Genomic DNA, 24,526 nt, shown 5'->3' with positions numbered 1-24,526 from the left:
AACTGCATGGTACTGGCATAGAAACAGAATGTGTGGATCAATGGAATCAAACAGAAGATCTAGAAATAAACCCACACCCTTATGGACACTTGATTTTTTATAAAGAAGCCAAAAATCATACAATGTAAAAAAGATAGCATCTTCAACAAATGGTGCTGGTATAACTGGATAGCTACATATAGAAAAATGCAAATATATTCATACTTATCATCCTTCACAAAATAAAGTCCAAGTGGGATAATATCCAGAATATATAAAGAGGGATAATATCCAGAATATATAAAGAACTCAAGAAGTTAAACAGCAGCAAATCAAGTAATCTAACTTAAAAAATGGGGTACGGAGCTTAACAGACAATTCTCAACAGAGGAATATTGCATGGCAGAGAAACACTTAATGAAATGCTCAACATCCTTAGCCATCAGGGAAATGTAAATGAACACGATCCTGAGATTTCACCTTACACCCATCAGAATGGCAAAGATCAAAAACTCAAGTGACAACACATGCTGGTGAGGATGTGGATAAAGGGGGAACCCTCCTCCATTGCTGGTGAGAATGTAAACCACTCTGGAAATCAATCTGGCACTCTCTCAGACAATTAGGAATAGTGCTACCTCAAGATCCAGCTATACCACTCCTAGGCATATATCCAAAATATGCTAGAGTACACAACAAGTGAATTTGCTCAACCATGTTCATAACAGCTTTATTCATAATAGACAGAACCTGGAAACAACCCAGATGCCCCTCAACAGAGGAATAGATACAGAAAGTGTGGTACATTTACACCATGGAATACTACTCAGCAATTAATAACAATGAAATCATGAAATTTGCAGGCCAATGGTGGGAACTAGAAAAGATAATCCTGAATGAGGTATCCCAGAAGCAGAAAGACACACATGATATTTACTCACTTATAAGTGGATATTAGACGTATAATGTAGGATAAACATACTAAAATCTGTACACTTAAAGAAGCTAATCAAGAAGGAAGATCCTGAGTAAGATGCTCAATCCTCATTCAGAAAGGCAAATGGGATAGACATCGGAAGAGGGAGAAAACAAGAAACAGGACAGGAGCCTACTACAGAGGGCCTCTGAAAGACTCTACTCAGCAGGATATTAAAGCAGATGCTGAGACTCTATAGCCAAACTTTGGGCAGAGTGCAGGGGATCTTATGAAAGAAGAGGGAAATAGAAAGACCTGGAGGGGACAGGAGTTCCACAAGGAAAGCAACAGAACCAAAACATCTGAGCCTAGGGGTCTTTTCTGAGACTGATACTCCAACCAAGTACCATTCATGGAGATAACCTAGAACCCCTGCACAGATGTAGCCTATGGCAGCTCAGTCTCCAAGTGGTTTTCCTAGTAAGGAGAGCAGGGACTGTCTCTTACATGAACTCAGTGGCTGACTCTGATCACCTCCCCCTCATGGTGGGCAGCCTTACCAGGCCACAGAGGAAGACTATGAAAGACTGTCCTGATGAGACCTGATAGGCTAGGGTAGGATGGAAGGGGAGGAGGACCTCCACTATCACTGGACTGGGGGAGGGGCAGGGGAGGATAAAAAGGAGGGAGGGCAGGATTGGGAGGGCTCGAGGGAGGGAGCTACAGCTGGGATACAAAGTGAATAAATAAAAATAAATAAAATTTTAAAAGTGGAAATAAATAAAAAGATAAAACTAGAAAAAAATAATAAAGTTAAAATACAAAATGCACAGACTACTCCAAAGATGCAGGGAGAGGAAAGCAGTTTCTGTGCAGTTGCATTAGCCGTGGGTGCTGCAGGGCACACCCGAGCCTGATTACTCTGTTCCTAACGATTCCTAGGCCTCTTCCAGTTCTTTTCTAGCTGAAATTCACAAAGTGCTGCCTTCCTTTCTATAGCTTAATTTTCTAATGGCACTGGGGATATAGATAATAAGCTTTTGTAATTAAGATGCTCTATAATCGGTCTATAAGAAAAAACCTTTATTCCACTAGCATGTGGTAAGCGGTACGCTCTCTTGTTGACCAGGCTCTTTGGAGAAACAAAATGGTCTTCACTACATGACCACAAAACACTAGAGTTCTGTTCTATCTTTAAAGCCCTCAAAATATAAAGAAGTTTGACTTTTGTAGGACTGTGTAATTTAGTCCTTTATATCTTATTTAGCAATATACTTGAGAATATTACATGTAGTCTATGGAATTAGATGAAACACTGGGAGGTGTTTTATTCCTTTTGTCAGGCCTTGTCGTAAGTGTACCAACTCTTTTAACAGAGTGCCTAATGGACAAAGGAAAAGTTAACTGACTGAATTTTCTGTGCCTTGATACCTATAGAGTTTTTCTGTGTCATATTCACATATATCCTTGTGTTGGAACATCTTAACACCCAAATGTTTGTTCTCTCATAGCCCTCATATATTCCCACATAATGCTTAGTGCATTTCCATTTAGAGTTCAAAAATGTACGAAAGACTAGAAGAGACCTGAGGGCTGTTACCCAGGTAAAGTGAGGACAGGAGCATAGGAGATGGCATGAATAAAACCATTTCAGTGCCTGAAGCACACAGCTCAGTGCCTCACTTTGCTCTCTGAGGTACCTTGTGAATGACTACAGAAGACTCAATTAATGGTTTTCCAGTCATAATTGTGGAAAATGATTTGTTTTGCTTAACTTGAATTATCAAACTGGCCCACTGAGATGATACCCCGAGAACTCAGACGTATTAAGTCAGGGGACACATCCCATCAGCACTTGAATCAAGGATAGATTGGAGAAGCCTGTATCACTTGAGGCAGATACATGCCTTATAAGATGGCCATGAGCAAGGATTCCTGACTGAGGAGAGCAAAAGCCATTGAAAGACTTGATGGCTTCTGACTTAGATGGCTGACTAAATGGTGATGGCCTTAAAAATGGAAAGCAAAGATGGGTTCATAAGATAGGCAGTTGATTGATAGGCAGCAGCACTGCTTGTAATTCGAGTTTCTACTGTGGACTGCTGAGCATCACTGTGTGCACTGGAAAAGGCTGCTCTTTTATTAAAGAAAGACCTGTTTCTGCTGGGAGAGATATAGAGATCATTAGTGTAGAATTGGTGGCTAAAACCATGGTGATGAAAATATGCCCTTCTCCTCCTAGGACAAAATATACATAGAAGATTAAATACAGGTTTCTGGAATTTGCTTTAGTGTTGGGGAGCTGGTTCTTTATCAGGGAAACCAAAATGTATGTTGCCTTGGGGTTTACTCCACAGGGAGTTCAGCTCATAGGCATACGGTATTGGGAAAATATTTCCAGTTGAGTCTAAGCCACAGATCTGGCTAATTTAAGCTATTGGCAGAACAACATACATAGACATACACACACACAGGCACACACAAATAACTATCACCAGCTCCCTTACTGTGTTCATCTTTTCTTAAGGTAAAAGCCCTAACCTGCCACCAGTCCCTAGCTCCCTTGAGTAAAGAACACCAACATACATTCATAAACAAATGTAGCCTTACTCTATTCATTTGTTGCCTCTTGTGCTTATATCCACAAACATCACATTTTATTTGTGTGCACTCCACCAAATTCCTGCCCCCCTCCTGTAAGGATAATTCCATTCAAGTATCCTGTATCTTCCAGCCCTATATCTGTATCTTTCAAAGAGATAATTGTATAGAAATATCTCTTTTGTGTCAGCTAAATGAACAAACATTCAGGCGATGGAGAAACAAGACTGGTTGGAATCAGTGGATTCTGCTGTCTAGGAGAGGCAAGAGTTAAACTGGGCTCTGAGGATGAACAGTGAGTCATTTCAATAGGAGGAACATGCCCAGAGGCAGGATGGGAGTAGAAGATCAAAGGGCAGGTAGGGTTCAGAAAAGAGTGGACAGATGGAATGCAGTGTACAAAGTCCAAGCAGAGCTGAAGATTTGAGGCGTGAATAAATAGGAGATTGAGCTTCATTATTTGAATTATCCGTCAATAAAAATGAATGGGTTGGTGGAAAACCTAGAATTATGAAAGACAGTAATAAGATTATATGAAAAGAGGGAAAGTTAAACAGGGTTGTAAAGGAAAAAGAAGAGTAATTTGTTGGTATTGTGTGGAAAATTATATTAAGCATATTAACATTCAGTGTCCATTACAATAGATCATTTTTTCTGAAGTCATTTTTAACTACTGCTTCCTGCTTCTAGATATTTTTGAATATACAGTTTATACACATATCTACACTTTCTTAAGAGCACACATATATGTACCTTCAATGAATCACTGTGTCTGAATGAAAGTAGGATTAATTCATGGGCCTTATCCATACCTTCATTTTTCACATAATCAAATTTTGCACAGACACAAAAGAAAAATGTATTGAGATGCCATTCAAGGAGAGACAAAAACTAAAACGCAGCCACTCATAACACCATCTATGAGTACTCAGGGACACTGGGGCCACATTAATTCTACATGTCTGTGATGTCCATCGCATGTACAAATTAGCATTGGAAAGACCACAGTTTGTCTTCATGAAAGCTGTGTCCCCTGCATAAATGCTTCATGACTCCATAATTAACTTTGTAAACTTCAAAGTTTTCTATTTGAGTTTTTAAAATGTTAAATATTATTGGAAAATATAAAGCAGTTCATTGGCAAAAATTTAAAATAAAGTGAAAATGAACAAAGTAAGACTTTTCCATTATTATTTAAGCAGATATATGAACACAGTAATAAATAATTTTTTAATTTAGATTTAGATTTTAAAATATATAGTTTTAAGTAAATGCATTGTGTGAAAATATTGATACATGGTAATGGCTTAACATTTGCTGAACCTTAATTTTACTTTTTCAAACTCTAAATTTTAAAATATTTCAGTGGGTTATTTCAATTTGCTGTATATTTTTCAAATTTTTCTAAATATTCCTTTTACTTGGAAAAGGCACCCAGTTCTCATTTCCTGGGCAGCATATCTCCTTGAGTTTTGTTTATTAAAAACTAATGAGTTTTCTCTTGGTCAGTATACTGGTGACACTTGTTTCCTCTGAGGTTTTTGTTTTTCCTTGTTTTTTTTTTTCCAGTTATGAAACACAACTGGCCAGGAATTGAGTGTGATTGGCTTTTTGATAAAGAGACTCCATTGCACCACATTATAACCTCTTAATTAAAGTCTTTTCCATGGCTGGGCCTTGAGCACACTTCTCTGGAAGTTTGCTAAGTATTTGAGAAGTTGCCCTGATTTTGCTTAGGTCCAGTTGACAGGTCGTTTACAGATGAGCAGAGGAAGAACTAGTTGAGCGGAGTGTGGAATAAAATGGTTCCATTCCATCTGGTGCCTCCCTCACTTTGATGCACATTGCATTGTGTCAGTTCTGGGGAGTGGAAGGATGGAGTCTTCATGTCAGAGTGTCTGGGTTTCTCTCTTATAAATACATGGGTGCATAGTGGAGAGACAAAGGCCAGGGGCCCCTTCTTACATGACCTTTGATCCACCCTCTTCAGCTTTATTCCCCAACCTCACTTTCTGCAGTGACCTCAGCTTCAGTTCCTGACTTTTCCCAGAGTTCTGCGGGGCAGGTTGCTTTAGCTTTCTTGGGCATCACCCTCTTCTGACACTTGAATTAGCATACATTTTTTCTCAAACTTTTTCTGTCAGTTACAAGTTTCCAGTCCTCTCCCACCTGCTGAGAACCCCCTCGCTGTGTCCAGCTGTGTTCTTGTCTTCTGTCCTCTTTCTCATGGATGGTTGAAACAGTTTTGTTCCCAAACTCTTATTCGGTGAATTCGTTGAGGATTTGGCAGTACCAGCAGAGCAAGCCATCAGGTTACACCAAAAGCATAACAGTGGCAGTGCTGGGGAGGATGAAGGTTACTCTTTCACGTAGAGCTGCTAATACCGAAACTAATCACACATATCAGTGTGCTGCTGAATGCAGCCAGGCGCTTCCCAAGAGCCTGCTCCCCATGTTTACTGACCTCGTGTCCTCTTCACACCATGCTAAATGCTTCATTCACATGAGGTTGCTTGTTGCTCACAGCAGCCCCGTATGGAAGTCAAGACTTGGAAGCCAAGTGTGCAGGTAAGCAAGCACAGGAGCGAGGGAAAGCTGAGTGCAGTAACGGAATAATAATAATGTTTTGTAGGGTGCGCTAGCTCGAACCTGTCGCTCACACCTGAGCAGGCGTGCCTTCGCTTGGGTGCCATATGAGAGCTGAAGAAACCCGCTTCAACAAGAACTTCCTGTGCTGGTGTAGTGTGTGTTTTGCCGTGGGTTTGGTGTCTTTTTTTTTGAGATTTATACAATTATAAATTACATTTTGTTTATAATCTAAATTCTGAAAACTCTGGCACCTTCATATGGTCAATTGGATATTTAGCATTATGGTATATTTAAAACCCCCAAAAGTCCCCGTAGAAAAGTTTGAGCGTGTCTGTCATTAGGAAAGGAAGTGTCCCAGAAGCCAGGACTTCTGACAGCAGCAGCCAAGGTTGAAGGGGAGCGCAGGTGTTGTGATTCTAAGCCCTTGTTTTCCTTGAATCAGCTGTCTATGGAAATCTAATTATGAATATTGCCTAACTGTCCTTTCAGGTTTTTGCCATTTACATCCAACCATAAAAACGAGAAGTACATCCCAATGATCCATACGTCAAGCAAGTATAACTCTGGCTCTTATGGACAGACGACCTTTCGCAGTCAAGACCCTAAAAAGTGGATCTGTGACAAGGTGGGCTCATGCTGATCTAGAAATGGTGCTCCTTCAAATGGCTAAAGATAGACACTGATGATAGCATTAGGAAATGGTACCACATTTAAAAGACTGAAGACAGATAGTGGTGATAGCATATGCAAATATTCTCATCACAGTTATGACCATCATAGTCATAAACTTATGGGAGGCTGTTTGTGTGAAGATAGTGCAGCTGACCTGTGTCCTTGAGAGATTTGCATTAACTCTTTGCATTACTGTTCTTACTGTATGTTTTATAGCTATATATCCTGTAATCGATGATGCGGATCACTGTTTTTGACAGATGATCAGTGCTGGGGTTTGAATGTGGGGTCCAAAAGCAGGATGGACTGTTGAGCATGGAGGCCAGATATTTCTCTGCTCCCTCAGTCTCTATGCATATGTGCCTATATGTGCAGAAAAAGGAGAGAAGTGATTGGTATTTACGCAGTGTGGACTACATACAGTTGACACATATGTGCATGTACTGTGCATACTGTAAAATGTACAGAACATGTAGGTTTTAGATGACACTGATAAGGTGTGTTTTTGTTCTTGCTGCCATAACAAATTACCCTAGAAAATCAAGTGAACAAAATTAATAAAGTGGGAAGTGTCACAGTGCTAATTTCAAAATATATTGCATTGCCATAGTAAGCAAAACAGCATGCATGGTTCAGGCACTAAGAGACACACCATGACTGGTGCGATAGGAGACAGTGTAACAGCATGCCCTGTGCATGCTGAGTTGATCTTGAAAATGTAATGGCAGAAGGACAGTCTACTCAGCAGATCCTGTTGGAGAAATTGGATATTCTTATGCAGGAAAATGAAGTTGGATCCTTACCTTTCACCATACAAAACAATCAACTCAAAACACATTCAAGATTTTAACATAAGTCCTCAAACTAGTAGAGGAAACAGAGAAAAACCTTTGATCTTGAGCTCAGTAGTGCTTTTTTCGGATATGACCTTAGAAGCATAGGCAGCAGAAGCTCAGTATGTAAATGAGAGTGTATCAAACTAAAAAGCTTGTGCACAAAGGAGCTACAGTCAACAGAGTGGGAGCCATTCAGTGGGGAAGGGAGGTGTTTGGAACTATACATTGTAAGGAGAGGCAACACCCACAATGTAGAAGCAGCTACTATGGCAAGAAAAGAAGCAGGGCTGTGTTTGTGTATGTGTGCGTGCACATGCTGTGCATGTGCGTGACTGTGTGTGCATCTGTGTGTACCTGTGGCATGTGTGTGCCTAGGTGTGAGTACATGTGTATTCATGTGCATGTGTGGCTGTGTGTGCTTGGGTGGGAGTGTGTTAGTGTAGACAAAGGCCTAGAAAAGGTGCTTTTCAAAAGAAAATATGCATTTTGCTTGTGAGTACATGAACAGATACTCAGCATCACTAAAATTATCAATGAAATGTGAATAAAAGCACCATGGATTATCTCATACTTGATAGAGTTATCATTACCAAAAAGACAGAAGGAAAATGTTGGCTAAGTTGTGAGAAAATGGAATCCTTGTGTTTGTGGAAGTGTAGATCAATATAGTCTCTGTGCTACTGTGTGACCCAACAATTGGATTCTAAGCATAAGTCCAAAGGGAATGACATTAGGATGTCAAAGATGTAAGTAGATGCCAACTTCGCTACAGCCTCATTCACAATAGCCAGGACAACCACCAAAGATGAGTACATAAGGAGTGCAGACACATGCAATATTATGTACCATAAAAGATATCCTGTTACTCATAACAAGAATAAATCTGGAAGACTTTGTGCCCAATGACAAAGGTCAGGCACATAAAGATAGATACTACACCATGTGAATTAGAAAGTCAACTTCATAGTACAGAACATAATAATGGGTCCCATGGACTTGGAGATGGAGGTGGGCTAACATTCTACTTTGAAGGTGCTACCATGTGGCTCTCTGCTAGGCATGGCATGGCCCCTTGGGCCTTGGGAGAAGTCATCCTATCCTTCTGATACTGGAGGAAACCTCTCTGCCCTGTCTGAGGGAGAAGCAGCAGCCATGATGGTCCCTGAGTTACCTTGCAGGGTCATTCATTCTTTCGTTTGCTTGAAAAGCAATTGCCCAGTCCTGTAGAGTATAAGACGCCCATAGCCTCCCTCTGCCCTGTGTGCTTTCTCTCTCATTTTCTTCAAGTTGACAGTGTCTTTGCTCCTCTAATCAGAGCTTTAGTCCAATCTTGTGTTGAGGGTCTGATTACATCCAAGTTGAACAGTCCTCCTTACCATTTTTCAGAAAACTGTGTTGTCTCTGCTATGTCATGTCTTTATTTAAGAAGTGTTTTCACACCTCATTCCATCTTAATTGATATCGTCAATATGGGATTTTTGTGGGTGAGAGAGTAAATAATTTGAAAACAACACAAGATATTGTTGTTGAATATTTATTAATGTTTATTAATATGTAATAATTCTTGAGGACTTTATTATGACCCAGCTAGTTCCCTAATAATTGAGATAGAGGCCAACTGATTTATTTAAACAAGATTTAAGTACAGTAACTGGGCAGGTACAATTTAAACTAATCTAAGCTAGTCTGGCTACCTCCCAGCCACACACCCCCAGGTTACTTGCCCAGTTTGTCCCATCTGAGCTGGATCTGCTCCATCAGGTGATGTCCTCTCATTACATCTTTTTTCTTTCTTCGTTTTTCTCTCATTTTCTCCTCTTACTCACTTCGTGGTCCATACCTGAGACCCTAAGCCTCCAAACTGAACAACTGCCTACTTCTCTTCTACCCAGTTATAGGCTGTCCAACCTTCTTTATTAACCAATCAGAGATAATTGGAGAGCAAGGTTTACAGAACAAAAACTGATTTACTGATCTTGGGACCCAAAATTTCGCATTTGTATATATATAGCACCAGACCAACTTGTGATTAGTGTGGGGGTATGTAAGGGTGTGCAGATGCATGACACATGCAGGTTATCTGAGGATAGCTTTTAGGACGAGTTCTCTATCTCTCTACTCTGAGTTCCAGGGGAATGGAGTCAGCTCATAGGCTTGGTGAGCTCTCTTATCTATCCATGAGGTACCTTCTAAACTCTAGCTATTAAGCCATTCTGTTTAAAGGCTCTTTAACAGCAATTCTGTAATTATAGTAATTCTGGGGGTAAGGCCTGTACAGTGAGGTCAGTTGTATACCCTATGGACTTACTGGCAGACTGAGGTATGGTTTATTATGTCATTTTATAAAATCCCATAACCGACCATATTACTAACATTTTCCACCAACATGCAACCCTCCTGAACACAAACTAAGTATGAGATGTAGCTACTTAATTTCATATTTTGGCTGTTTATGGATGTCATATGTATTTCATTTTCTAATCAACATAACTACACTATTTGGCTGAATCCAGGCAGCAGTCCCTCCTTTGAAGCCCGAGTGGCTTTAGCATGTTCCTCTCCATCACAGTAGCAAAGAGTCTTTTGAAGCATTTTGGTTCCTAAGTAGAGCCGCACTTCCTTTCAGAGCTTTGTGGGTATAGATACTTCACCCCTGGAGATGGCATATTTCCATACTTATTTGTCTTCCTCCCTCCCATCTTCCTTCTTTGCTCTTCAAATGAGTCTACTAACTAACCAAGTTATGCTTCTAGGAGGCCACCCGTAATCTATATATTACACAATTGGTTGTTTCACTAATTGTAAAACCTTGGAGTTGTCTTAAATACCTTATATTTTTACTTGATATTGAGTAGCAAGAGTAAGAATGTGTTTTAAAGAATAGGTTTGTTTGCCATCCTGCACATTTTAGTGATGTCTCACTTTTAATAATATATGTTTGATGGCCTGGAACTTACCTAGTAAGATCAGTCTGATCTCAAACCTGCAGCAATTTTCCTGCATCTGCTTCCTGTGTGGGGGAATTGCAAGTATGTGCCATGCAATGGAGTTTTTAGGTTCAAAATACAGACAAGTAAGACAAATACAGAAATATCAAATGTCATCTGCAGGGATGAAGTATTTATGTCCATTTAAATGTGCACTGAGGGCCAAGGATGTGGCTCCCTGTCAAGGCTCTTACTTAGCACGTGTGGAGCCTGGGATTCTCTCTCCGGCACTGCAAAAGCAAACAACTATGTGTTCTGTGCTTTCTCTACTCATATTCACGGCAACCTAAGATACTTACTTCCTTTGTTTAGTATTGCTTCAAAGAGCTTTATATAAAAATTTACAAATTCAATGAACTGAGGGCAAATAATAGTATTTTTTCCTGAAAACAAAAAACAAAACTGGTGCCACTAGTGAAAAATAATTTCTGTGTGTATATTTATGATATATGTATTTTTGCATGTGTTTGTGTATGTATCATGCTTGCATATGTGGAAGCAGTTTTACATGTGTTTGGGTGTCCAAAGCTGACATTAGGTGTCTTTCCTTTGCTGTCTGTCTACTTTGTCTACTGAAGCTGGGCCTCACTGAGCCTGGAGCTTGCTGATCCCAGCCTGTGTAGCTGTCTAACTCTCCCCAGGGCATCTCTGTCTGCCTGGGACTACAGGTGTTGTCATGCCTATGGCCACACTCCATCATCACACTTACCTGACTAGTGCTTTATCTGCTGAGCTGTTTCTCCAGCCCTACACTGTGTTGCTTAAAAAGTGGAAATAATGAAACAGTTTATATATCATGCAAATTCCCCATATTTCTTCAGTCTACTTGTGACTGTACCAAATTAAGCTACTCAATATGAACTCAGTGCTTTAAGTGATCAGACTGAAGGTAAGGTAAATACCTTAGTATTATAATTCTCTATAGTGCTGTGCTTAGGGTGGATGCGAACTAAGGAACTCCCAGTCAGTTGATGTTAATGTCATATCTTTGGATAGGTCTAAGACTCCGACAATCAAAAGTTCTGAACACTCAAAACATCATCTGCTTGTCAAAATATCCACGTTGGTATTGGCTGAAGTAGAGGTGACCATGTCTATCCTTTATATGAGAAATAAGTTTCTGTGTGCCTTTTAGACAACTGCCTTTAATGGAGTCATTTCCTGTTTCCCATGGTTTTCACAATTCAGGAGAGACACAGAGGATGCTGTGTGTTGCTAGCTCCTTTCTCCATCTGCCTGATTACAACTGAATTATGACAGCGCACCTCCTTGCTCTTCATCTGCGCATGCTTTTGGTTCCCAAACATGATTGTATATGATACAAAGCATAGAGATATTCCGCACTCCAAAGAATTAATTTAGGGAACTAAGCATATTGCACAGAACATAAAGCTGACCTTCCCTGCCCATGCTTTGGGAATGGAGCAGGATGGGAACACATCACGGGTTTAATGTGCCACATCGCCTTCTTCGGAAACTTGGTGGGACTGCGAGCTCTTGCCCACTGCACCCAGAGATGGAATCTGCTGTCACTCGAGTCCTGATGATAATGAGCGCTCAGCTTAACGACCGTGATTATGAGGCTCATAATTGATGTGCAAGTGCTGTGTGTGGGTCGTCACAGTCGAGCTGCACAGGGCCGAACGTGCCTCGGCTGGGACGCTTTGTGCTTGCACGCACTGATTGGGATAAAATACGCCTTTCTCCTCAAACAGGCCAGCTTTGAAGAATTTCAGGATCTCTGTGTGTGCCGATCACTGATTAAGCACTTGCTGAACAACAGCCCTTCGCAGTTATTTGTTTGGTATGGTTTCATGTCATTAGGAAATGTAAACAGTAAAATAATTAGGTGTAATTGAAGGAAAATATTTTGCTCATGAGCTGGCCTTAAATAACCAAATATATATAGTTTCTCTCTCTGTTGCTTGTTCTGCCACCCTCGCTCCCTGCTTCCCTCTCTCCTTCCCTCCTCTCAGTCTTGCCTTACCCCCTTTCTTTTCCATAAATCAAGCTCAGAGATTGGACGCTGGCCACTCTTGTTTAGTTTCCCCAAGCCTGAGTAAGTTTCAGGACAAGTGTATATGTATATATTATAGATAGATAGATAGATAGATAGATAGATAGATAGATAGATAGATAGATAGATAGATAGAAACATACATACATATATAGATTGATCCAGGCATTTCTGATGCATTTAAGAAAATGGAGCAGCAGAGCCAACTCTTTCACTGTATAAAGATAACATTAGCCCACACTGCAGTGGATGTGTGTCCCACAGGCTTGTTTATGTTTGTGTTTGCTCTACTTTTTGGTCTCTGTTTTCTTTTGAATCAGTTTGTGGCACTCTTTATTAATTTCATTTAGTTATTTAAATGACTTCAACAGAGTTTCTGATTTGACTTTTTAAACATGAAAAAATAACATGTGAAGTGATATATCCAGGGTTTTGAAAATCTTAGTTTCTGTGTGTTAACTTGTGGTCACTAGCCCAATGTTAAGTTTGCATCTCATTCTAACATGCTTGGTTTGTGCAGTGAGCTAGCACACTGGAGTACAGTTTTGCAAACAAGCATGGTGAGCCATTAGAAAAGACACGTTGAACACATAACCCAGTATTCCAATTGAAAAGTCTGCATCCTATTATTACTAATATTATTACTCCTGTTATTAATAACATTAGTCCTAATATTAAGTTCTAGAGAGATGATGCTGAGCACTTGTCTCAGAGACCTGTGGAATGTTCGTCACCCCGCAGGAAACACACACCCAGCTTCTCTTCTGTGCACTGGTAATGGGCAGACAGAGTCTTTGATTCACACTTTGAGGTTTTGTACCTTTTACCTGTAAAGTTTTCTGTCTATGGTTTTAGTCCAATGCGATCAGCAAATTCTGAAAAATTCCCTTTGAAGTTGTAAAGCCTCCACCATCGACGTGCCCATCTTTCCTGTGATCTGCTAAGCCAGAGAAACGAGGGTTGAACTCATCAATTACAAGCTTGGAGTATCTGCTCTGAACTCCCAACTTTAAATTTCTACACTTTAATGGCTCCAATTTGCTTTTTTTTTTTAGGTGTGTGGTAAAGTTGGAAAAGAGGCAAAAAACAAAACAAAACAAAAACTTCAGTGGGAATGGTCCCTCTGTCTATAGACATCCATAGAAGGGTGGGCATTGCTTTAATTTCTCACGATGAGATCCGGAATAGGTTTATCATCTTCACAAGCCTCCTAAAGCAGCGTGAAGATTTTTCAAAAATGAAAACATAAAACAGAACACCCTAACTGTAGAATGACCATAGATGTCTCTACTGCTCAAGAAGTGACCTAAATCATCACACCGCAGAAATGCTTGCAGCCTGTATAGTATTTTGTTGCACTGCTGTTTACAATAGATAGGCTATGGACCGAGACTAGCTGCCCTCAATAGAGGGACAAATAAAGACAACGTGACACAGACACCCATGTCCATATGCAAGCTCGTGCGCAGAGGAAATGATGTCTCTTGGATGGCCTGTTTACTCCGTGGCCAGCGCTGCACTGTTGCAACCGTGTTGCTCTCCAGCCTGAGAGCACGGAACTTAGCAGGTGGCCACACAGGAAGCTGGGGGTCTTTCTAATGTGTCCTGCACAGTCTACTTGTTTAGTTGCCATTCTCTGGAGCTGACAGGCCTGGAGGATCCCAATGTTTTTCATTATCTAGTAGAATGGCAGCATTACTAGGATAGAGCTGGCAATTTAGCATTTAAGTTTATTTTCCTAGAAACCTTGTAGTACTTTTCAATAAAGAGATTTAGACATTTTTGTCATTTCTGGAAATTTTTCTTCAATAATACTTTGTTGTCTTATTTTATGTGTCAAGTATTTTAATTAGATTTAATGTTAGTTTTTCTTTGTTTATCTTTTATTCCTCTTAAGTATTTTTATTATTTATTTATTTTGTATGTGTTTGTGTGTATTTACAGTATATATGAGCAGAGAGGTAAGGAGTCTATAGAAGCCAGAAAAGGGGCTACATTCCCTGTGGCTAGAATCATAGATGTTTGTGAACTGCCAAACATGAGGTCTGGAAGCTGAAGTCTGATCCTCTGCAAGAGCACCAGATGCTCTTAATAGCTGAGGCATCGCTCCGGCCAGGATCTTCCACTTTAACTGTGTTTTCTCTAACTCCTTCTATTTACCTTTATCTTATCTTCCCTTTTAGTTGTTCTGTTGCTTTTCTTTTCATGAGATTTATTAAATTGTCACTGAAATAAATTTCTTTTTGGTCATATATATTGTACCATTCATATCTGATGTGGTCTTATCTTTGCCCTCTCTTTCTGGGCAGAATAACAACACATCTTCCTGTGTTTTCTTTTTAGTTAATTTCTAGCATTCATTTGTTTCTAAGCAAGTAATTACAAGTATAATGTGTAAAAATAGCTGCTAATTGTTATTTGAGAAAATTTAATTCCCTTTGGAAATCTGCTTTCCATGTTTTCAGTGTAATGTGAGCTTTAATAAGACTTATTTTTCATGTTTTTAAGCATTTTATGGACAGGAGTCATAGGTCAAGTCTGCATATTTTTGTCAGCACAGCAGGTTGTCAGTGAAGTGGTAGAGAAGAAGAAAGTGAGTATATCTATGGCTTTGCTTCAACAGAATCCTACTTCTCCACTGCCTTCTTTTTCTTTACTCTATGACCCAAATGGTGGCCTACCTCTAGCCCTTAATGTTTTCCTCTCCCCTTCTGGCTGCTGCCTTGAACAGTCATGTTACTGGGCTGGACTTAGCATCCCCACTCTTAGTCGTGTACTTTCTCTTTCTGGAAGAAACTTCGTCTGCATCACCCCCCTCTTTATTTTTTGTTTGTTTGTTTTTTGGTTTGTTTTTGTTTTCCGAGACAGGGTTTCTCTGTGTAGCCTTGTCTGTCCTGGGCTCACTTTGTAGACAAAGCTGGCCTCAAACTCACAGAGATCCACCTGCTTCTGCCTCCCTGAGTGCTGGGGTCACAGGCCTGAGCTTGGCACTCCTGTTTTATATGGTGTTTTGTAAGCAGGCTTTCCCCTGCTTTGCACACACCCACAGTTGCAGCAGTGTGGCACTTTACCGACACTGCTGGAACTAAACATTTACTCTTTAGTTATAGGCCACATTCACTGGGCTTTCTAATCCTCCCAATGTGAGGAGGGGTGTGTCTACTTTCCCTTCTGCTCCTCGTGACTATCTGAATGAAGGGGTTGATGCACAGAGACATTGCATTTAGCTTTAGATTAGGATTGGAATTTTTATTTTTTTCTTTTGAACTGGCTAAAAAATCCTGTTATGTTAATGGCAGGCTTCCTCAGTGACTCAACAAATCTTTATTAAGTACCTTGTATGGCTCAGACTTGACTAGGCATCAAGGATATAACCTTCAGCAAAAGCAAACAGAGCCTCTGCTTTCCTTGTAGTTTACAAGGAATAATGGACATTATTCACTGCTCAAAATACTCTAATAAAAAAGCCATAGATCTGCAAAACACTATAGCAAGGAAACATGGAAACATGGTTGGTGGGGAAAATGGAGGCGAGCCGTGGGAAATGGTGCTTCTGCCAAAATATGAAGAAATGTTAGCAAAACAAGATCTCTTTGTGTGTGTGTGTGTGTGTGTGGCACATTATTAGCTAACAGACAAGAAGACCTCTAAGCCTTTGAAGAGCTCTGGGATTGCTTTCAGTCTCAGGAGCGTATGCCTTTATGTTTCAAGGAATTCAAAAGAGGCCCCGGGGCTGGGGATGAGTGTGTAAATGTGTGTGCATTAGGTGCTGGAGAGACAGCTCATTGATAAAGTCCTTGCCATGCAACCATGAGGACCTGATTTCCCCAGTACCTACATAGAAGTGAGGTGCAATGGTATGTACCCCTAATCCTACTGTTGGGGAGGCAGAGACTAGAGGAACAGTGGCTTGCTGCATAGTCAATATAGCTTAACATGGAAGCCGCAGGTTCAGTAAGAGACGAGAGAGAGAGAGAGAGAGAGAGATTGAGGAAAGTACCCAATGTATATTTTTTACCTCCACAAGCACATACATGTACCCATATACTTAAGTATACCAACACACACACATGAATATTCAGGTACCTTGTTGCTAAACCTACTGATGAACTCTGGTTTTTATACTGGCAGATTTGAATGGTTTTTAAGCAACATTGAAAAGATGAGATTTATATTTTCAAAGGATCATTGGGTTCAATGTAGATAATTATTTTTAGAGAAGACAAAATGAAAGGGAAAGAATCCAGTTAGAAATGGCTAGTGGTGGCAGACACCTTTAATCCCAGTAATCAGGAGGCAGGGGCAGGCAGGTGTCTGAGTTCCAGGCTAGCCTAATTTACACAGCAAATTCCAGAACAAAGAGGGCTGCACAGAAAAACCCTATCTCAAAAAAAAAGGAAATAGAGAGAGAGAAAGGGAAAGGAAAGGAAGGGAAAGGAAAGGAAAAAAAAAAGAAAGAAAGAAAATACAAGTAGTCCAGGTAGGATTTAATGGTGGCAAGCAGACTTGGGGAGATGGGAATTAATCCAGACATACTAAGAATAGAAGCAATTGTTATGCTAAAATTGAAAATGAATTGACTGTGATAGAGCTAGAGAAAGGGAAGTTTCCTAATTTCCTATCATTTTCCACAAAAGGAACCTGGGTTAATGGCAATAGTATTCTGGAAGATAAGGAAGACCACAGTTTGAAGACAGCCACAGAGAAGAGATCCTCAGTTCAGTCTTGGGCATGTTTGAGTATGAGATGTCAGAAAGATGGCTGAATACCAAAGTCCATTTCTTGAAAGAACAGTCTTAACTAGAGTTGCAAAACTGAGTAAATTGTTTATAAAAAACATAGACTAGAATACTAATAAAGGATAAGAAGAGAGAGAAGATAGCTATTTTAAGGAATGACAGTTTTTGTGGCATCTTGGAGTAAGAAGCCACTTACAGGAGATAGTTAGTGAGGGAAGAGAACAGTGTTATCAAAAAAGTCAAGGAGAGAGAATGCGGTAAGAGGAAGGAGTGATGAGCCATGTCAGATGGTGCCATGGAGTCACAGCGGATGCATGCTGAACAAGCCCCACAGATTTAGCAAACTGCAGGTCACTAGTCTCTTAGCGCCAACTGATTTAATCACAGTGTGGAGAGTAACTCAGACAGAAGTCTGAGTGGAGTGAGAAGAAAAAGAGAAACTACTGTACATAGAAAATGATTTTGATGAGGCTTGAAAAAGAGACCCATAGCCATGAAGAAGAACGACATAAAATACCCTTATTTTGTTTTTAAAATGGAAAACATTTGGCCATGAATAAATTATACCATATATATGTGTGTGTATATATATAAAACTTAACCAATTTTCTGTGTTTTAAATTTTTATTTACATTTTAATTTTGTCTTTTTGAATCTTATGATGTTGATGATAAAGAAACAGTTGTTGACATCACGTTCTTATTAAATTTACTCTGCGAGCTATTTGCAAAGGATTACCTCATGGTAACTGAGATATTAAATAAAACTCATCATCTTTTGCGATGCATCAATTGGAAAATGTGGTCCCTTGATGGTAATCTCAGGCTCTGAAGAGTAAGTGCATTCTAAAGAGAAAATGTGATGGTGCTTGTGATGCTGCTGGCCAGCGAAGCGCCACCACTGTCTATGTGCTTTGTCTTGCTTGCCTTCCCTTCTGCATTGTACCTTAACTAGAAGCTATCAGAGAAAGGGCTCCTCTCCTCTTGTTCTCTTTGTGTTTCCTTAGGCATAGCCAATACAGAACCTCCCTGGAACCTCTCTCCTAAATTCCTCCAGCCCACTCAATCCTCTTCATACCACATGCTAGGAGTTTCCTTCACCTCTTCCTTCAGAAGGCCTCTCCTCACCTTGTGTGGAGTTGCATGCCTGTGCCCTAGCACTCATGGAGTAGAGATAAGAGGATCTGGGGCCAATATTATTCCTATAGTGAGTTCCAGGAGGGCCAGGACTGCTTACCAAGGTTGTCTCAAAAGCAGTCAGAAGAGAAGCCTCTCAGTATTCCTCAGACATAGTCTTTCCTAGCTAGTTTAACTGCTTCTGAAACAACAGCCTGGCATGAAATAACAGGTTTTCTTATGGTTAAAAAAATCCACTGGATTCAGTTAGTATTTCAATTATTTTTACACATCTTCCTGTTGTTTTGGGGAGAATTTATTTGCTGTTAGAAGAGTGAAGGGGTGCCTCTCCCAGTTTCTCTGTAGCTTACCAACCTAAAGCCATACGTGAAGGTGACAAGTGCTGTTCCATGTGTGATGAACAGTGAACATGTGCCCTGTAATTTTCCCTCACATCTTAAAGATGTGTTGGTTCTTGTTTCATACGTATTGGTGTTTTGTCTGCATGTATGTATGTGTACCACTGTGGACCTGGTGTTCACAGAGGCTAGAGGACGTTGGAACCCGACACTAGAGTTACAGGTGGTTGTGAGTTGCTCTGTGGGTGCTAGAAATGGAACCTGGGTCCTCTGCAGGAGCAACAAATGCTCTAACCACTGAGCCATCTCTCCATCTCCCTATCCATCACGATTGTAGTTCTTTCAGAAAACCACATCTGTTCTAATTGACCTTATCCTCTGGAGAAAGGTATTTGTATTGATAAAGCCTATGAACAATAACTTGTAAGAGTGTTTTCTTAAAAGTAAGATTTTAAAAAAGAAATGAAATTTGAAACTTAAAGCAGTGTGAACCTGAGGCTTTTGTACACTGATCCCTGTGGGGGTTTTGAGGTAGTACATGTTGTTTTGCTAAAGGAATTCAGAAATCATCTGTCATCTCAGCTCTGACATCTAATAGACATAAATAATGCCCAAGGATGGAAGCAATCTCATCTGCAAGTTCTAATGGCATGATCAAGAAAGTCCGAAGTCTCTGTGTCCAATATATACAAAGTTTATAAGAGAAATGTTTGTGTCAGCTGCTAAACCTAAAAGGTGGTGGAATTTCTAACAGTATAGCAAAAAGATAGCAGACAGCCTGCATAAGGTTTGATATGTTTACTCCTAATGTGTGTAGTCTTTTTATCCTAAAATATCACTGATAAAATTCTCTGTGCTCATCATGGACGTACTGCTGACAGTTAAGGAGCACCTGAAGCTGCCTGAGTTGCTCAAATCGGGAAATTCTCAGGTTCACTTTTGAAGCGTTTGATATTCCAGGAAGAAAACCCCTGCAGAGCATAGCTGCCACGCTGTATGAAGCTCTGGGTTAGCAGCATTTCAGCCATTAGTGGCAGCTCCGGGGTCTGGTGTTTAATGTCATCTAGCACAAAATAAATCTCACTTTCAAGAAAGCTGTGTCTACAAAGGGTATTCCACACACTGCCTCAACAAAGTCTTCTGTTTCAGAGCAAAGACGCTTTCAAATGTGACCTGTCTTCCCAATATACTTTAATATACCAAAATATTTTAATACTTTAAAATATTTTCATACTTAGTACTATGTATTATGTTCTTATAGGGAGTGACAGTATGGTTGTTTTCACATGTTAAATGTTATAGACAAAACTTAGTCACCTCCAGAACACACTATCTGAAGAGTATCTGCTCTATATACTCAGAGTTCATCTTCTTTGCCCCATTTATCTTGCAGTGTTCTCCAGAACTAAAACAAACATAGATTCATACAGGAAAGGAACCACAAGGAAATAGCTGGAAAAACTTCTCGAGTCAAATTTCCATTTAAGAACGACACTCTACCATATAGTTATTTACTGTATGAGAGGAGAGTTCATAAGAGTGATACAAGGCACGTACTACATGACACTTGTTGCATCCTGTGGTCATTATTCTTAGTTGTCAACTTGGCTACACCTGAAATCAACTGAAACCAAAGACGTTGGCTACAAGCCTGTGAGGGACTTTTATTTAATTAAATCATTCCAAGTGGGAAGACCCATTTTTAATGCAGCTCTTTTGAGGTCCAGCCTATAATCTGGATTTACCTTTAATCTGGGCCACATCTTCCTGTGGTACCCTGTATAAGAAGAAAGATTTCACTCTTTGTCTGATTTCTCTTGTTCTCACTAACGTTAAAGCCTACTTCTTTGGGATCCTGGCATATACTAAAGGTCAGCCGAGGCATCCAGCCTTGTAAACTGAGCAACTACTGGATTCTTGGGCTTTCTGTTTATAGGCAGCCATTGTTGGACTAAATGGATCACAGTCTGTTAATCCATTTTAATTAATATTATATTATAATATAATATATAATATACATAAAATATAATATAATATATTCATTCTATAAGTTCTGTTCCTTAGAGAACCCTTACAAATATGTATGTCTCTGGGCTTCAGTCTTTGTAGTCAAGACTTGTCTGTCCATAATGTCTCATCAGTTCACCTGTATGAGTCAAAGCAGTCTCTCTCCCTCTTGCTTTTTTTTTTTTTGTTGTTGTTTTTTAAGAAACCTGTTTGCTAACCTCCTTTCTTGCACTTATTGAAGTGAGAACTTGGAGTAAGTATAGAATAGCAATCTGTCCTCATTTTAATTTACTCCACTGCTGTTTTCTTAAGAAAAATGTGAAAACATCAAGTTGCCAACCCAACACCACTTTGGACATTTGACTTTCAGAGAATCTGACTGAGGTTGACTTCCTCTGCAGAAAATAAAATAAAATAATAATAAAATAAAATAGAGATGAACCCAAACTTTATATTTTGTTGACTTTTAAATTTAGAAGAAATTTCTGTCATGTGCCAAATATGTTCGTTTGTTTGTTTGTTTGTTTTACCATCATGACTCTCAAAGTGTTTGCTTTTTTGCAAGATGAAAATAAATCCACATTTTGTAAAGAAATCGTAGGAGATCAAATTTCCCTGAAATAGTGCTGCTGTTCCAGATGGATAAGAGGTCGGGAGATTAGATGGAGCAGTGCGCTTGTCTTTCACCTGAATTTTATTTCAGATTTTCTTCTTTAGAAGTGGGGGGTGGTACCCCAGATAAGCATCCAGGTAGGCATACGGCGCCTGTGGGGTCAGAGCTCCAGTGGCTTGCTTTGGGAGGGACAAGGGAGCCCTATTTGGAGATGGTGTCATTTCCTTTATTGTGTAGTTGTCTCGTGTCCTTTCCGTGGCTGGGCACGTTGGTGTTCGTGCTGTCAGTGTGGTCTGTGACAGCTGAAAGCTGGGAATCTGTACACCATTTTAGGAACATGGAAGTTGTTTCAGTAGGCATCAACTTTCGTATCATGCTCATGGATTTTTTACCTTAACAAAAATAGTGTAAGCTTACTGACATACTTCCTCTGGCACTGGCCATTCAGATACAGTTCTCTCCTGATTGATTCTATTCTCCAGGTAAAGTAAATAAGAAGAATAGTATATGTAAGCAGTTCAACTCATGAATGTACTCTGTCTTAGGTCAAGATATCTCTGTGTAGTCCCAGGCTGGGATTGTACATAAGATCTTCCTGCCTCAGCCTCCTGAGTCCTGGTTTTCAGGCAGGTGTTTACCAACATGCATGACTTGAACTACTGACATTGCTCTGACCATGTTTTTCTGTTTCTTCTGACTTATTTTGAGCCTTAAATTAAAGTTAAATCTTTATCTAAGACTTCAGATTCTACTTTTTACTATCTCACAAAATTCCTCTTAGAAGGTTTTGGAAGCTGGGTACCATAAAGAAGGGACAGGAATTCATGCTAATGTGCAAATAAACCATCTAGATGAAATGGGCAGCTTTTATGACCAAACAGCACAAGCAGGTGTATCCCGAAACACTGTTGAGACGCCTCTTGGCCATGAAATTTCAAGACATCCCTTGTGATTTTAGTCATGCTTGACAAGAGAGCTCTTCCTCATTCTGTGGACAGGGAGGAAACCAGCCTAGAGCACTTCTAGGAGAGCTCCAATCTGGTTCCTCCAGTGTGATGTCAGGAGGAATGGAGTTCTGTCCACGAGTCAGTGATTTTCAGGTGTGTCCTAGAACATGCTGAAGGAAAATGTTTCCTACCCTCCTGTGGTGCTCTGTGGCCCGTTGCTGGGAAGGGGTGAGAATGAGGCTTTCTGCTCTGGTCTCTGTGTGACATGGTAATGTCAACAATGAAATTTCTGCCTCCCAATTTCCTTCTATTTCTGCATGGCTTCTTCTGCTTGTATTATAGTTGCATCCAAACAAAGGTCTCCGGGAGGGGGCGTGCAAACAGTTTCAGGCTTATCAAATCAAGTCATTTTATGTGTGTTTGTGATAAGAATCACCTCTGTGAAATATTTCCGCAGAGGACAACCGTACCCCAGATGTGTGTATTTTTATATAATACATATATTTTTAATGGTAAAATCATTACAGTTCAAGGAGTTATTCCTATTTTATAATTTGGGTTTTAAGATTCTTTTTCTCTCTGTGTAGCAAAAGTAAAATGAATGATTCAACAATTTTGAATATGATGTACAAATGTAAAATCAGTTTTGAGAATATTTATTAAACTATCCCCACTAGGGTAGACTGTAATTCTTTAGTGGCTTTGCTGTGGCCAGATCATGGGGGTTTGGGCCCAAGGCTTGAGTCAGCAGCTATTTACTGGGACATCAGGAAATCATTTCCTTTTGCTAGTAACTGCAACAACTATACCAGTGCATGCTAGCTATATCCCAGCTAGGAAATGCTCTTGTTTTAACCCACCCTAGCCCCATTTGTGTCGTAGGATTCGGTGCCACCCTGCGGGTCAAGTGTGTGTTGTATTCCGCCTCAGTGGCTTGCAGGGTCCTCCACCATCTGCAGTTCTTCTTTAGCCTGTTGATTTCCTGTCTTCTATTTTCAGAATGGTTTGAGGCCTTGAAGTATATGTGTTTCTCTGGTATGTGTTTGTAAACATGGAGGCAAATTTGCTCCTCATTGTCCATTTTGTAAAGCATATGTAGGTCCACAGAACTCTGGAATTTTCTCAGCAAATAGCAAACAACTGCTCCTTGAGGTCGGGAAGAGTCCACATTCTCAGACTCTGCTGTTTGATTTTTAGCTGCGTAGTTAGCGAGCACTTTAAACATGGTCTCTCTGATTTGTGACATCGTATAAGTATAAAATGCATGGTAGATCCTGAAGACTTGGTTTAAAACCTATAACTGTCATTAAGAATTCTACTCATGTCACGTGACAGTGCTTTCAACATCTTAAGATACGTTGTTAACACAGAGTTCATTTCCTCTGTTTCTTCTCGAATTTTTAATGTGACCATTAGAAAAGTAAACTGACCTTTTTGGCAGACATCGTGTCCCTGGAAAATGCTACAAAGGCTGTGCTTACCCACATCACTTAAAGTGGGAAGGTTTTAGCAGAAGTGGAGAAGACTCCTCTGGAAACTCCGGCTAGCGTGTCCTATGACATCACTCTTTTCCCTGCAAACCCCAGCACTGTACAGCACTGCTTTGCCAGCAGATCTCCAATTACACCTGCTGCTTCTGCATCTCGTGGGACCCCTCACTCCTGGTCACTTGAAGGCCAACTGAAAGAGAGCTCTAAAAACACAGAGTGGACATCCTCTCATGGAAACATTCTTAACGGGAAAAAAAAACTACTATAAGTTCAGGAGTATCGACAATGAAAGCTTTGGTGTAATTCTCATGATACTGTCGACTGTGTGCTATTGATATGAGATCGGCTTTCCTTTGGCCCAAAGACTAGAAAAACACCTCTGTCATAAGGAAGCTGAGGGATTTGCTTCCCACCATCCCCTTTAAATAGAAAAGTCAGAGTGAACATTCAAGGAAAAGGTTATAATTCAGTAATTGTGTGGGGTGGAATTATCCCTTTCTTCCTTGAAGTGTACATACTATGGTTTTAAACCTAAACATACCTGAAGTATGTGTGCATACAGTCATGGAGAGGTGTGACGTCTCTCCACTTTCCCTGCAACTTAAAATGAAGCACATTAACCAAACCTCCCCACATGTGAAAGGCTGTTTAGAAATTCT

General features: G+C 40.1%; 1 protein-coding gene across 1 annotated transcript in view; it reads left to right on the top strand.

Annotated features, from left to right (window-relative positions):
* Spata17 (spermatogenesis associated 17) overlaps nucleotides 1–24,526 on the top strand; it is a 177,464-nt gene that overhangs the window by 124,750 nt on the left and 28,188 nt on the right. Inside the window, 1 exon segment of the mRNA XM_021638233.2 lies at nucleotides 6,575–6,710. Coding sequence (XP_021493908.1) covers nucleotides 6,575–6,710 — 136 coding nt within the window.

Source organism: Meriones unguiculatus, chromosome 11 (assembly GCF_030254825.1).
Source record: "Meriones unguiculatus strain TT.TT164.6M chromosome 11, Bangor_MerUng_6.1, whole genome shotgun sequence".
Classification (NCBI taxonomy): domain Eukaryota; kingdom Metazoa; phylum Chordata; class Mammalia; order Rodentia; family Muridae; genus Meriones; species Meriones unguiculatus.
This window is presented reverse-complemented; position numbering and strand designations above follow the sequence as displayed.